The sequence below is a fragment of the Trichomonas vaginalis genome, chromosome III (genome assembly GCF_026262505.1).
Source record: "Trichomonas vaginalis G3 chromosome III, whole genome shotgun sequence".
Taxonomy (NCBI): domain Eukaryota; phylum Parabasalia; order Trichomonadida; family Trichomonadidae; genus Trichomonas; species Trichomonas vaginalis.
The window spans coordinates 9,580,915-9,594,258 of NC_067205.1; the positions used below are offsets into that span (position 1 = coordinate 9,580,915).

The 13,344-nt window shown below is 30.6% G+C and overlaps 6 protein-coding genes and 1 non-coding gene across 7 annotated transcripts, besides 3 other annotated features; 5 read left to right on the forward strand and 2 right to left on the reverse strand.

Moving 5' to 3' along the window:
- Positions 1-283: part of a mobile genetic element that runs on past the window's edge.
- A 238-nt stretch (positions 284-521) lies between these two features.
- On the forward strand, positions 522-1,199 carry TVAGG3_0672310 (integrase core domain-containing protein; the record flags this gene model as incomplete). Its single annotated transcript, XM_051242453.1, has 1 exon — positions 522-1,199. One exon carries the CDS (start codon positions 522-524, stop codon positions 1,197-1,199), a length of 678 nt encoding a protein of 225 aa, XP_051089040.1.
- Positions 522-1,493: a mobile genetic element.
- Positions 1,494-2,491: 998 nt separating this feature from the next.
- Positions 2,492-3,334: a mobile genetic element.
- A 454-nt stretch (positions 3,335-3,788) lies between these two features.
- TVAGG3_0672330 (uncharacterized protein) lies at positions 3,789-4,292 on the forward strand (the record flags this gene model as incomplete). The annotated part of the gene is made up of 1 exon (XM_001330564.1): positions 3,789-4,292. One exon carries the CDS (start codon positions 3,789-3,791, stop codon positions 4,290-4,292), a length of 504 nt encoding a protein of 167 aa, XP_001330600.1.
- A 147-nt stretch (positions 4,293-4,439) lies between these two features.
- TVAGG3_0672340 (bifunctional inhibitor/lipid-transfer protein/seed storage 2s albumin superfamily protein family) lies at positions 4,440-6,551 on the forward strand (the record flags this gene model as incomplete). The annotated part of the gene is made up of 1 exon (XM_001330563.2): positions 4,440-6,551. One exon carries the CDS (start codon positions 4,440-4,442, stop codon positions 6,549-6,551), a length of 2,112 nt encoding a protein of 703 aa, XP_001330599.2.
- Positions 6,552-9,904: 3,353 nt separating this feature from the next.
- Positions 9,905-9,977, reverse strand: TVAGG3_0672350. Its single transcript has one exon. It is a non-coding gene; the product is annotated as a tRNA-Thr (tRNA).
- Positions 9,978-10,090: 113 nt separating this feature from the next.
- TVAGG3_0672360 (uncharacterized protein) lies at positions 10,091-11,012 on the reverse strand (the record flags this gene model as incomplete). Its single annotated transcript, XM_001330562.1, has 1 exon — positions 10,120-10,839. The coding sequence occupies one exon, from the start codon at positions 10,837-10,839 to the stop codon at positions 10,120-10,122; it is 720 nt and encodes a 239-aa protein (XP_001330598.1).
- A 244-nt stretch (positions 11,013-11,256) lies between these two features.
- Positions 11,257-11,736, forward strand: TVAGG3_0672370 (protein of unknown function, DUF4108 family; the record flags this gene model as incomplete). Its single annotated transcript, XM_001330561.1, has 1 exon — positions 11,257-11,736. The coding sequence occupies one exon, from the start codon at positions 11,257-11,259 to the stop codon at positions 11,734-11,736; it is 480 nt and encodes a 159-aa protein (XP_001330597.1).
- Positions 11,737-12,239: 503 nt separating this feature from the next.
- Positions 12,240-12,476, forward strand: TVAGG3_0672380 (N-acetylmuramoyl-l-alanine amidase family; the record flags this gene model as incomplete). Its single annotated transcript, XM_051242454.1, has 1 exon — positions 12,240-12,476. The coding sequence occupies one exon, from the start codon at positions 12,240-12,242 to the stop codon at positions 12,474-12,476; it is 237 nt and encodes a 78-aa protein (XP_051089041.1).
- Between the last annotated feature and the right edge of the window lie 868 nt (positions 12,477-13,344).

The following is a 13,344-nucleotide window of genomic DNA, read 5'->3' on the forward strand; positions in this document are numbered from 1 at the left end:
ATTTGCTACACATGGGGGAGTTGTCTGCAAAGTTTTAGTCTTATCTCTAACAAAAAATTAATTTTTAAAAAATGACCGAATACGTTTCACAGCGAGAAAAAATAAAAGGCAAGATAGAATTTTCTAGACATAAAGAAGTTGTTTACCGAGTTTTAGCTCTTATCTCTAACAAAAAATTAATTTTTAAAAAAATGACCCGAATACGTTTCACAGCGAGAAAAAAAAAAAGGCAAGATAGAATTTTCTAGACATAAAGAAGTTGTTTACCGAGTTTTAGCTCTTATCTCTAACAAAAATTAATTTTAAAAAAATGACCGAATACGTTCACAGCGAGAAAAAAATAAAACTGTACACTGATTTTCATTTTCATTTCCAGTCAATTTACTTATTATTTTTTCTTTTTTCATTTTAATTATAAATTATTTCGTAATACGTTTATTTACGTTACCATTTTCTTTATTCTTTTGAATTCCATACTAGACACTTATAGAATATTTTGATTGTTAACGTACTTCATTAGAATGAATCCTTACAAAGGGTATGTCGATCGAATTTACCTAATTGGTATTTCCAATCAGATTGAAGAAGGTAAAATGACATGGGAAGAAGCTTGCACCCATGTTCCCATCGCCCCAACCCTTCAATCAAATGATTTCAAATATTTAGATGTTTCAAAATCTTTTTTACAAAATCAATTTAGCTTACAGAATATCCCATTGCCTAAAGGCAAGAAAGGTCGTAGGGTCAATCCCTACGACCAAATCAAAGCTCTTGCTGTGATACATGACCACTGGGCCTTTCCCTGTGGTCAAACAAAACAATGGAAACGTTTGAAATTACAACAAATTGATGTATCTTATAGAGAAGTACGCAGATACTTCAAAGAAAATCATTTCACCAAGACGCGATTAGAGCATGCCGGGCCAGAAACAGCAGTAAGATATTGGGCGCTTTCACCCAATCTTATCTGGCACGCAGATGTTCATTATTTTAGGGGTGTTCGTGGCCAGTATATTTATGGCATAATCGACGATTTTAGCCGCAAAGTCCTAGCGTGTATACAAATACCAGATATGCTGGCAGCGACGACAGCGAACGTTGCGGCTTCCGCCTTCATTGAATTTGGCGCCCCTTATTGTTTCTGGACCGACAACCGTTCAGAAAATAGGAGCACCTTTCAAGATCTACTTGATCTTTGAGGCGTCCAATGGCGGCATACAGACTCTCATTCTCCCTACCAAAATGGGAAGATTGAGAGATTCTGGCCGAAATTGGAGCGCTGCCAAAGCATTCAGGCTATTCCCGCCTTTATTTGGGAGTATAATAATAACACACCGCATGAAGATCTCCCAATTAATCCATTAACTGGAACAAATTACACGCCAAATCAAATGTATCAGCTGAAACCGAAATACACAAATGCAGATACAGAAAGGTTGTGGCAAATATGGGATACAGATACAGGCATGACCGCTGTTGACAGATTCACAGCGTAATAATAAACATAATTTTTTAATTTCATTTTTAACAAGTTTTTTAAATGTATGTAATGAATAATTCATTAGAATATGATAATGCACATTGTAACAGAATAGAACAATCACCAAATTTTTTTTGAAATTAAAAAATAAAAGTAAAAAGTATAAAGTAATCTAACCAAATAAGATATTTAAAAGAATTTTGGAAAAAACAGAATAAGGATAATGATATTATTTTAGATACACAATCGATGTACTGAAGAATAATCCGGTAAATGATGATATAAAATTAGATTATTTTACAAGTAGCTAAAAGAATAAAACTATAATATAAAATAAATGAAGTTTAATGAAACAATAAAGGTTAAATAAATAATAAAGATTTTTATTTTATATCAGTTTTGAGAAGAAGTAACAGCTGACAATTGGTAGACAACTTCTTTATGTCTAGAAAATTCTATCTTGCCTTTTATTTTTTTCTCGCTGTGAAACGTATTCGGTCATTTTTTTAAAAATTAATTTTTTGTTAGAGATAAGAGCTAAAACTCGGTAAACAACTTCTTTATGTCTAGAAAATTCTATCTTGCCTTTTTTTTTTTCTCGCTGTGAAACGTATTCGGTCATTTTTTTTAAAAATTAATTTTTTGTTAGAGATAAGAGCTAAAACTCGGTAAACAACTTCTTTATGTCTAGAAAATTCTATCTTGCCTTTTATTTTTTCTCGCTGTGAAACGTATTCGGTCATTTTTTTAAAAATTAATTTTTTGTTAGAGATAAGAGCTAAAACTCGGTAAACAACTTCTTTATGTCTAGAAAATTCTATCTTGCCTTTTATTTTTTTCTCGCTGTGAAACGTATTCGGTCATTTTTTTAAAAATTAATTTTTTGTTAGAGATAAGAGCTAAAACTCGGTAAACAACTTCTTTATGTCTAGAAAATTCTATCTTGCCTTTTATTTTTTTCTCGCTGTGAAACGTATTCGGTCATTTTTTTAAAATTAATTTTTTGTTAGAGATAAGAGCTAAAACTCGGTAAACAACTTCTTTATGTCTAGAAAATTCTATCTTGCCTTTTATTTTTTTCTCGCTGTGAAACGTATTCGGTCATTTTTTTTAAAAATTAATTTTTTGTTAGAGATAAGAGCTAAAACTCGGTAAACAACTTCTTTATGTCTAGAAAATTCTATCTTGCCTTTTATTTTTTTCTCGCTGTGAAACGTATTCGGTCATTTTTTTTAAAAATTAATTTTTTGTTAGAGATAAGAGCTAAAACTTTGCAGACAACTCCCCCATGTGTAGCAAATTTAACATTCGTCTCCCATTTTTATATATTTGGTTTAAAATGTTCGAAAATGCGTAATATGGTCATTTATATTAATTGAAAAGAACCTTGAATTAATTCAATCTGATCTCACAAAATATTTTAAATTACAAACTTTGTAGTTTGAATAGATAATTAGTATTAAACTCAAATAACTAGTTTATTTTTGAATAAAAATTATTTGAATTTATTCAATTTTGTGAATTTTCCTTCAAAAATCAAATTTAAATATCTTATTTGCCATATAATTATAAATACAATGAAACACATTCGAAATTGAAAAGAATGACTTTTTCTGTTCTTTCAATCATTCAATTTGAATTTTGCAATATTGGATTTCTCATTAAATAGCTATTAAAAACAACAAGCAATTTAACTTACATTCAAATTTATTTGTGTTATATTCAATCTTCTCAAAACTTATAATTTTCGGCTATAGCATGATTATATGCTATATAATATAATAAACCTATAATAGTATCATTCTTTCAATTATTTGAAGAGAAAACCGAAAAAATCTATTTTCGGTCTATAACACCATGGCAAAAGCAATTTTCAATGAACCGAAATTGATCGAATAAAATATTGAGTAAAATCAATATAGAAATTATATCGAAAAAATCGAGGAATTTCCAAGCGGATAATAAATTCTGAAGGCACACAAAATATTCATCAGCAGAAAATGATTTAAAAAATCGTGTTAAATATAATGTTATGTTACTGATTCTAGATATTTAGTTATTTTTCAAAATCTTTACATTGAATCTGACGTATCTGACCGAAATTTTGAAGCATTCTATTGAAAAAGAAAGTTTTCAAAATCTTCTGATTGTACTGATTAAAATGATTTACCTTCATCTTCAAACTATACATTCAATTTTTGTGATAATGAAAACAATTGCTTCATTTTCATTAGTAATTCAACTATAGATATGTTTAGAAATAATATTGATTTGATGTAATTTTTTTTTCAAAACTTTAAAGATTTCCATGCATTTCCTTTTTCCATTTCTTATAGGATCGAAAATTGATGATTCATATCGATCTCATAAGCTCTTAAGTGGAGAAGAGCAGCCCGAATTCCTTCGGCCAGATTATTCACTTGTTATCTCAATGAACAATCAATTATTTACATTTAAGTCTGCAATTGTCGAATCTAGCAAGAGAGAATACGTATACTACAAATGTGATGTTACAATTACATCCGAAAGTAAATTTCTAAATAATTATGGTTTTGGAAAATCTACTTCATCTGGCTTCGGCGGAGCACTTTACATGTATGAATCTGTTTTCCAAATTGTTTCCCCTGATCCAAGTAAAAATTCTATTTTTTCAGGAAATTCAGCAGCTTATGGTGGTGCTTTGTGCTTAGTTTCTACAGCATCATACTTATCAAACGCAGTATTCACATCTAACCAAGCATACAAGCACGCAGGCGCAGTCTACTTCGAAAACAAGTTAATCAGCAACGGACGCCTTTCTAACGTTGTTTAGTTCCTTGGCACATCATTAAAGTTCAGTGGCAACACAGCATCAGAATACGGTGGTGCCATCATGATATATGCTGCGTCAGAAGTTTATATCGAGCGTTCTATTTTCAACAGCAACCGATGCTGTTTTTCCGGTGGTGCCATTCGTCTTATGAATGTTGACAGTCTTAAACTTAACTACGTTGTTTTCTCATGCAACGTTGTTGATGCACACCAAACAGAGCTTCATATCCCATATAAACTTCGTCAAGAGAAAGGCGAAAGTATCGATAATGATTTTTCTAACAAAGTCACATCAACACGATTTGTTGGTCGTGGTGGTGGTGCTATTGGATTCTCTTCTGATGACAAGAAAGGAAATCTCATTAATGGTGCTCAAACATATGAAAAGCGACATTTTGAAACACATCACTGTTGTTTCTACAAAGACACATCAACATACACCGGCCAAACATTCGGTGATGGTGCAGCACACGAGATCTTAATTGATGGATACACGGAATTCATTTCATATGATGATTACATATATAACTTCAATCCTAATGAACTTCCATCACAATCAGTTTCACAAGTTGTTCGCACATGGCTTGAAGACGTCACAAGTATGGTTTTTCTTGGCAATCGATTCAACTCAGATCCAAACACAATTGATCTTTGTTCAGGCAAAGAAGACAAAGAATTGACATATCCAACATCTATTTCATATTCTTACGCGACTATTTCTAACGTCGGTGATAGCACAACAAGTAATGTTGCATCACCAACCGAATACACATATGTTGCAACCGCTATCACAAAACTTCCACAAAAGACAGCAAGCTCACAAACTAAATATAGTTCAGCTAAACTGAGGATTGATTCACCGACAAGTTATTTCAATCCATCATTTGTTTCATTCACTATCCCACCAGCAACACCACACAGCACAGCTCATTCAACACCACATTCAACAGCACATTCAACACCACACAGCACTTTCCACTCTACACCACACTCAACAGCATTTAGTACAGCACACTCAACTCCACATTCTACAGTACATTCCACTCCATTTAGTACTGGCCACTCGACATCACACAGTACATTCCATTCTACACCACATTCCACAGCTCATTCAACACCACATAGTACATTCCACAGTACTCCACATTCTACTCCGCATATTACATATTACTTAACTCCATATAGTACTGTACATTCTACAGCGCATAGAACACCATTTAGTACTTTCCATTCAACTCCATTTCAAACTGCTTTCTCAACACCATTTAGTACAGCACATTCAACAGCTCATTCAACACCTCATAGCACATTCCACTCAACGCCTCATATTACAGTTTATTCAACACCGTTTAGTACTATGCATTATACTGCTCATTCAACTCCATTTAGCACTATGCATTCAACTGCTCATTCAACACCGTTTAGCACTGCACACTCTACGCCATCTTCATCACGTATTGGAACACCATTTATAACAGCTCATTCTACCCCACATTCTACAGCTCATTCAACACCGCATAGTACGTTCCACAGTACTCCACATTCCACACCATACATAACATTCCACTCTACACCACATTCTACAGCACACTCAACTCCTCACAGCACTTTCCATATTACTCCGTTCAAGACAGCATTTTCTACACCACACAGTACAGCTCATTCAACAGCATTTAGTACACCACACTCAACTCCACACAGTACAGCATTTGTCACAGTATTTTCTACACCACATATCACAGCACACAAAACTCCTTTCGACACAATGTCATCAACTCCATTTAATACAGCATTCGAAACAGCTTATTCTACACCATTCATCACAACACATCAAGCACCATACAACACAGTTCACAGAACACCCGATTTAACAGTTGTTTCTATTTCTAAAGAAGAACTATCACCTACACCAGCTGCTACATCCACTCTCAATGCCGAAGGAAACACCACAACTAAGAAACGAAGTATCTGGCCAATCATTGTTGGTGCTATCTGCGGATTACTTCTTCTTGCTCTTATTATTTTCTTCATCATTTATAAGAAGAAGAAAGCCGAAGATGCACCTCAAGAGATTTCTGAAGAATCATTGAAGAGTGTATCTGAAGACGAACATATGGAGACATATATTGACACTAACATTTTAGTAACTAATGAAAATCCAATTTGGACTCAATCAATAGAAAATGGAGATGCATTCGATCTTGATTTCGAAGAAAAAGAATCATTCGCTGGAATTGAAGATCAATATCAAGAGCATTAAACCGCTTTTATTCTTTATTTAATTGTTTTGTACAGAAAATTAAATGGTCTTTTATAGTTTTTGGTTTGATGAATATTGAATGATTATAAAATCTGCATGAAATGGCTGTCATTGCTTCTGCTTTGTGAATGCGAGATCATTGCTTAAACTCAGATAATAGACCAACAGATTTCTTAAACCAAAAAGGAAAATCGATATTAATAGCATTCTCTAAAATTAGAAAGATAAATATAAATTACTTATCATATCAAAATGCAAAAGAAAATTGATGTTAAGATTGAATTTAAAATCGAAAATGAATCCGCATAAAATTTATTGCATGATATTACACCTAAATCTTTCGCTAATGTTCCAAATATTTCGAGTTCTCTTAAACAAAAGTGATAATTTCCCAAAGCATTCCTAGCAGTCTGCATGAATTGAATCTTATAAATTGGGCTCGTTGAAGAAATATTGAAATTACGAAAATCGGAATTGGATATAAAATCGTTTTTTTGATCAATTGTAATCCAATTTGTACCTGTATAACCTTTAACAATCCATGATTTTGGAGTTGATGCTGTTGTTCCCTTTCGTACAACAAAAGTATAGCTATTTATTTTAAAAGAATAACCGTCTAGAAAATAAAGTTCGAGATAAGATGAATTTTGATCAATTGAGCACCAATCATTGTTATCAGTGATACCATCTGTAATATATTGAATTCTTACTGAATTTAAATGTGATGAACTTGGGATAATAAGACATTTATCTTTATAATTATGTAATACACCATTGATATCATCATCACTCTTGGGTTTTAGATATTGTCTTATCACCTATTGACCAATCTTTAAAAAGCAATTTCTAATTTGATTCAAAAAAATCATGAAATTTATATTAATACGTGTTTTTCTTCTCTCCTATGATTTGTCAAAACAATTGGAAGGGATAAAATGTATTCGGGCATATGAAATTCAAGTATTGATACCATTGTAAAAAAAAAGACTTGCATTAACGATTATTTTCCACTCAAAATGGGAATAGCTTGATACTTGCAAGATTCATTCTGGAAACTTATATGCGTAGTTCAGATGACGCATTTACATAACTAGATGATCTTATGAATATTGTAAGAAATCATGGTTATTATTTCAGCTGGGTAAATGCAAGATCATATAGGTTCAACTCAATTCAATTTTTTATGTCAAAAATATTTTCAAATTAATCATGTGTTTTATCATTCCTATTGTAACAAATGACAAACAGATTTCTTAACCCAAAAAGTGAAAATGATACTGATGGTATTCTGCATCATTATAAAGACAAATACAATATTGTTCCAAGCTCAACTAATCTTTATACCCCAAGGATTCAATTTATTACCGATGGTGTTATTAATGATAGTGACTGGTGTTCATATGATAAGGAATTCTCATTCTTTGAGTTAGATTTTCTAAAAGGATATACTTTTTTGTTTTTTGGTTATACATTTGTTGTTCGTTCAAAACTTAGTGGGAAAATCCCAAAATCTTGGAATATCACAGGCTATACAGGTAATAATTGGATTGATATCGATGAAAAAGTGAACTATTTATCTGATTCTGATACATGGCATTTCGATGTTAATTCCACGGGAAATACGTTTAATAAGATCCTGTTTAAGCAAACCGAAGCAAATCTTGCTGGAAATCATCATTTTTGTATTAAAGAATTTGAAGTATTTGGTATCTTAACGAAAAATGGTGATTACTGTTCATATAATCATTATTTAATATATGAATCTTCGTTTTTCAGCAATTTTATTTCTTTAATTTTTAATTTTTATTCAAATTAGAATAAAAGTCTTTTTTTCTATCTTCAAATTTATTTCTATGGATATTTATTCTTATGATATGCTTATTTCAGTGAATATATTGAAATGTTAATGAAAGATATCTAGATTTGAAAAATACCACACGAATAGATATATTATTTTACTTCAATGAAAAGTATATAACTTCATGATAACATTATACTTCATTTTCAAAATATTTTACTTATCATATCAAAATGTAAATGAAAGATGATGTCAAGATCGAATTTAAGACAGAAAATGAATTAGCATAAAATTTATTGCATGATATTACGCCTAAATCTTTCGTTAATGCTCCAAATAATTCAAGTTCGCTTATACAAAAGTGATAATTTCCCAAAACATTCTTAGCAGTTTGCGTGAATTGTATCTTATATATCGGTTCTGTAGCAGAGATAACATTGAAATGACGAAACTTGGAATTAGAGCGAATGCCAGCTTTTTGATCTAAAGTAATCCAATTTGTACCTGTATAGCCTTTAATAATCCATGATGTTGGTACTTCTTCATTTCCCTCTCGTACAACAAAAGTATAGCTATACATTTTAAAAGAATAACCATTTAGAAAATATAGTTCGATATTTGATGAATTTTCATCATTTGAACACCAATCATCGTCATTGATGAGACCATCTGTAATAAATTGAATCCTTGGGGAATATAAATGTGTTGAGCTTGGGATAATAAGATAATTATCAAATATAAAAATCAAAACAAGTGGATATTTTTCAGATTTCCAAAAAAATAGCATAAATTTTTATGAGTAAATATGAAATTCATATCAATATTCAGTAGTTTGATTTGATTTTGTAAAATATAAGTATTCTTATAAGAATTTTGTTTTTAGATTGGAATGTAAACTAAAATAGAGGTTAATAATGATTTAAGTACTGAGAACTGACCAATATAGTGTTCGTTGCATGAGAATAAATCTGAATTCTTTGTCAAAATTCCAAATAAATCTATTTCTCTAATACAAAAATGATAATTTCCCAGTAAATTTTGATCAGTTTGTTTAAATCGAATCTTACTCAATGGTATAGATGCAGAAGTCGTATTAAAATGTCGAAAATCAGTATTAGCTTTAAATTTTATTTTTTGGTCCAAATTAATCCACTCAGAACCTGTATAGCCACTCACAATCCATGACTGTGGAATTTCTTTGTCAGGGCCTCCTTCACGCACAACAAATGTATAGCTATACAGTAATAAAGAATAACCCTCATAAAAGTTTAAGTCAAGGTATGATGATTCCGTATCATTAGAGCACCAATCATTCGCATCAATAACGCCATCAATAATAAATTGGATTCTAGGTGTGTTTCGATTTGTGGAACTAGGAATAATATTGTAGGCGTCTCTATAATGGTGTAGTATCCCATCAATATCATTTTCGGTTTTTGGCTTTATATATTTGCTTGTCAATTATTGGAGCTATTAAGGAATTCCACTCATAATTGTTTTTTTTGTATCCGAAATTTTGACAACAAAAGAAAAAGTCCAAAATTAAAAAATTAATTGCCTACGACCGGAGTTGAACCGGCGACCTTGCGCTTACAAGGCGCACGCAATAACCACTATGCTACGCAGGCTTTACATTTATTCAATTTATTTTTAATAAATCATAAATAATAATGAATTAAGAGATAATCATATATAAGTTTCAATTATGCCCTGATATTAAAACTAAATGGCTGATTTTTTTTCCGGGATATATATACATGTTTAGTTAGTTTACGCAAAATTAGAAAACATAGCAAAATTAAATAACATTTGTTCTTTTCTCTTGACCTTTTGTTCTGTGTAGAGCATTTTTCCTGGATATAATGTACCAAAGAATAACATTTTGGAAAGAACTAAATATTTATCTCCGTAATTCTTGTTACCATCAATATTTTTGAGTTTAAATTTAGAGTAATTTCGTTTTTGTGTTGGTAAATCATAATGTATGGCCCAATTTTTATCAACATTTCCTATTTTTCCTAGTTCTATTATCTCATCATCTTTCGTTGTACGATCATCAAGGATTATCCAATTTCCTGGAGATGCCTCACCAAAAAGCTGATAATGATTCATAAATCTTGGAAGTCTGGAATAAGTAATTGTGTAACTTTCAAGAAAAACCTTTGAAGATAGAAAATCCCATGTAATTTCCATAACTGGATCATTAAGTGCAGTAAGAAATCTATCATAAGCATATTTATAGGGATCCAAGAAAATGCAATCAATATTTTCGCGAGTGGAAGGATTTGGCTCAGCAGAAAAAATAGTAGATGAGTTTTTAGCTATTAAAAATCCAGCTTTTGTAAGATTTTCTTCTTCGTATGCTTCTCGCATTGCTGTAAATAAATCTGTGAAATTGGAAATGCTGCCTGAATAATGCCTCGTTGTAACGTTAATTGCAGACAACTTCTTAAGAGAAGTTGAAAGATAAAGAAAACAGAATAGAATCATCTAAAAAAAAATGGGAGATTTTAAATATGAAAAATATTAATTAGTATCATTAAAAATGTCTATTGATTTGTTGTTTGCAAATAAATTTAGTAAATTAAACGTTAAGATTAAAGTAGTATATATGGCGGGTTATGTGACTTTTTTTGTAAACGTAAGAATTCATACAATATTGAATGATTTTTGAACATACTTCCGAATAGCAGATTTTAAAAATTTATGAATAATTTATAAAAAGTTTTTATTCCTACAATTCCTATATTACCATTAATAAAAAGAATATATTTTATAATAGTTTCATTTCGAACATGTTAAAATTTATCTGCATTTCGAAAAATTTTATTATAAATGATAATATAATTTATTTAAATATTTTCTTCTGACATTTTAAAATAATTTATTTTTTTTATTCTTACATAAATGAGTGGATCAAGATTCGTAACCGTCAATCAATTAATGGATGTTCTTTCACCAATTCTTGAAAATGTTAAACAAGTAGATGTTTATTTCGATGATTATGTAGAAAGTTTATATTATAAAGGTAAGTTTAATATTAAACCTATTGCTTTTGCATTTGATAATAAATTAATTGAAAATGCAAAAATTTGGGAATTAATTCCGAATATTGAATTTATAACAAATATTAATGATAAATGGTTTAAACGAATTCCAATCACAAAAGTTCTTTGTAAATTAATGATCAAAACTGAGGAAAAAGAATTTAACGAGTTTAAATATCATCCAAATAAAGTTTCAGAACTAGAAAATGAAAAACTTCAGAAAAAATTAAACGATAGACTTTCAAATGATCGTATTGAAAAAATAAATAAACTAGCAGAAGTTGCATTTAATAATGAAATATTTGATGAATATAACCTTGAACTCAGTGATGGACTTTAAGTCCTGGGCACTTCGTGCCTTGAACTTTAAGTCCTGGGCACTTCGTGCCTTGGACTTTAAGGACCCGGGCTTAATGAGTCATAATTTATGAAATCAATAATTTGATTTATTCTTTCTTCAATAATTTCTATTCTTTTTGTTAAATCATCAATTTTCATTAATGAGGTGATTCTTGATTGAGGAATAGATTTCAAACTAACCACTCCTTTTATTTTTGAAATTTTGAATCCATCAACTTTAAACATTTTATTCAATTTACATGTTGTCAATTCTTCAAATAATTTTTTATTATTAGCATAATAGTCATTAAATTCTTCAACAGATGAAAAAATTTTTGTTTCAGTAATTGGTTTAACAACGTTTATTTTTTGTTGAACATTTTTACTTTCATTTATTTCTTCCTTCTCTGTTTCATTTATTTTTAAAATTGGTTTCATTTATCATTAAATAAAAATTAGAATATAAGTGATGAAATATATTTTTTAATTATTATTAAATCAGAAATGGCTGCAGGCTTCTTTAAGAAACTGTGGGAAGGAATTAAGAAAGCTGCAAGTTGGGTTCATCAGAAAATAATAAAACCCGTTGCAAACTTTTTGGCACCAGTAGCGAAAACGGCAGGAACTATCATAGGTGGAGTATTAGGTACTAAAGCAGGTAATCCAGCGATGGGAGCACAAGCAGGTAACGCAATTGGTGGAATTGCTGAAGGAATACTTAATAAAATAGGAGGTAAATAGTGGAAAAATAAATATTATTTTTATCTCAATATCGGTTGTAGTCGACGATAAACTTTATCTCCTTTATTTAATACTTCCCTTACCGGAACATTAGGTGCTATTTGTTCTGCAACGTCACTAATTGCTTCTTTATTCTTAAATATCCAATTTGCTCCTTTCTTCATTGTTTCCCAAACTTTATGCGCTCCTCTTTTTACTTTATCCCATAATTTTTAAAGAATCCTGCAGCCATAGTTGATTATTTCATTAAAATTAAAAATTCATTTTCATCTTTTAATTTTGATTTTTTATTTCATATAAATGACGACTAACTATTTGGTGCCAAACACTAAACCGATTAATGGAAATGTGTTTCATTCATTCGAAAAGATAAATGAAATATTCGCAAAGAATGACGGTAGAAGATATTATAGAGAACTTGAAAGTTCATGCTATGACTCTGATCTCCATATTTTGATGATAAACAAACTCATTTAAGAATTACAAATCCGGCTCATGATGTGAACCAATTAGGTGACACATATATTAAACGCAAAGTTAAAGCAACTCTAGTTTCAAATAAAGCTTTCACATGTGATGCCGCTTTTAAATGCATGCGTTTATTCGTTGGTTACAAATCATCAAATCAAAGCTTTAAACAATTAGAAGTAGAAACCGAAAGAGGTGATGCCGGTTATCTTCAATGGATTGCGCCCGTGAATCTTTCGCATTTGCAACATATAAACCAAAATCAGAAAGGAAAGTTAAAAAGTTTGTTCATTCGTTATATAATAATGTTCAAAAATATGATAACTCAGTATGTGGTAAATATATTGACCCTTCAGAAGTTTTCAAGAAGCAAATGAAGAAGTTGATGTCACTTTTGATA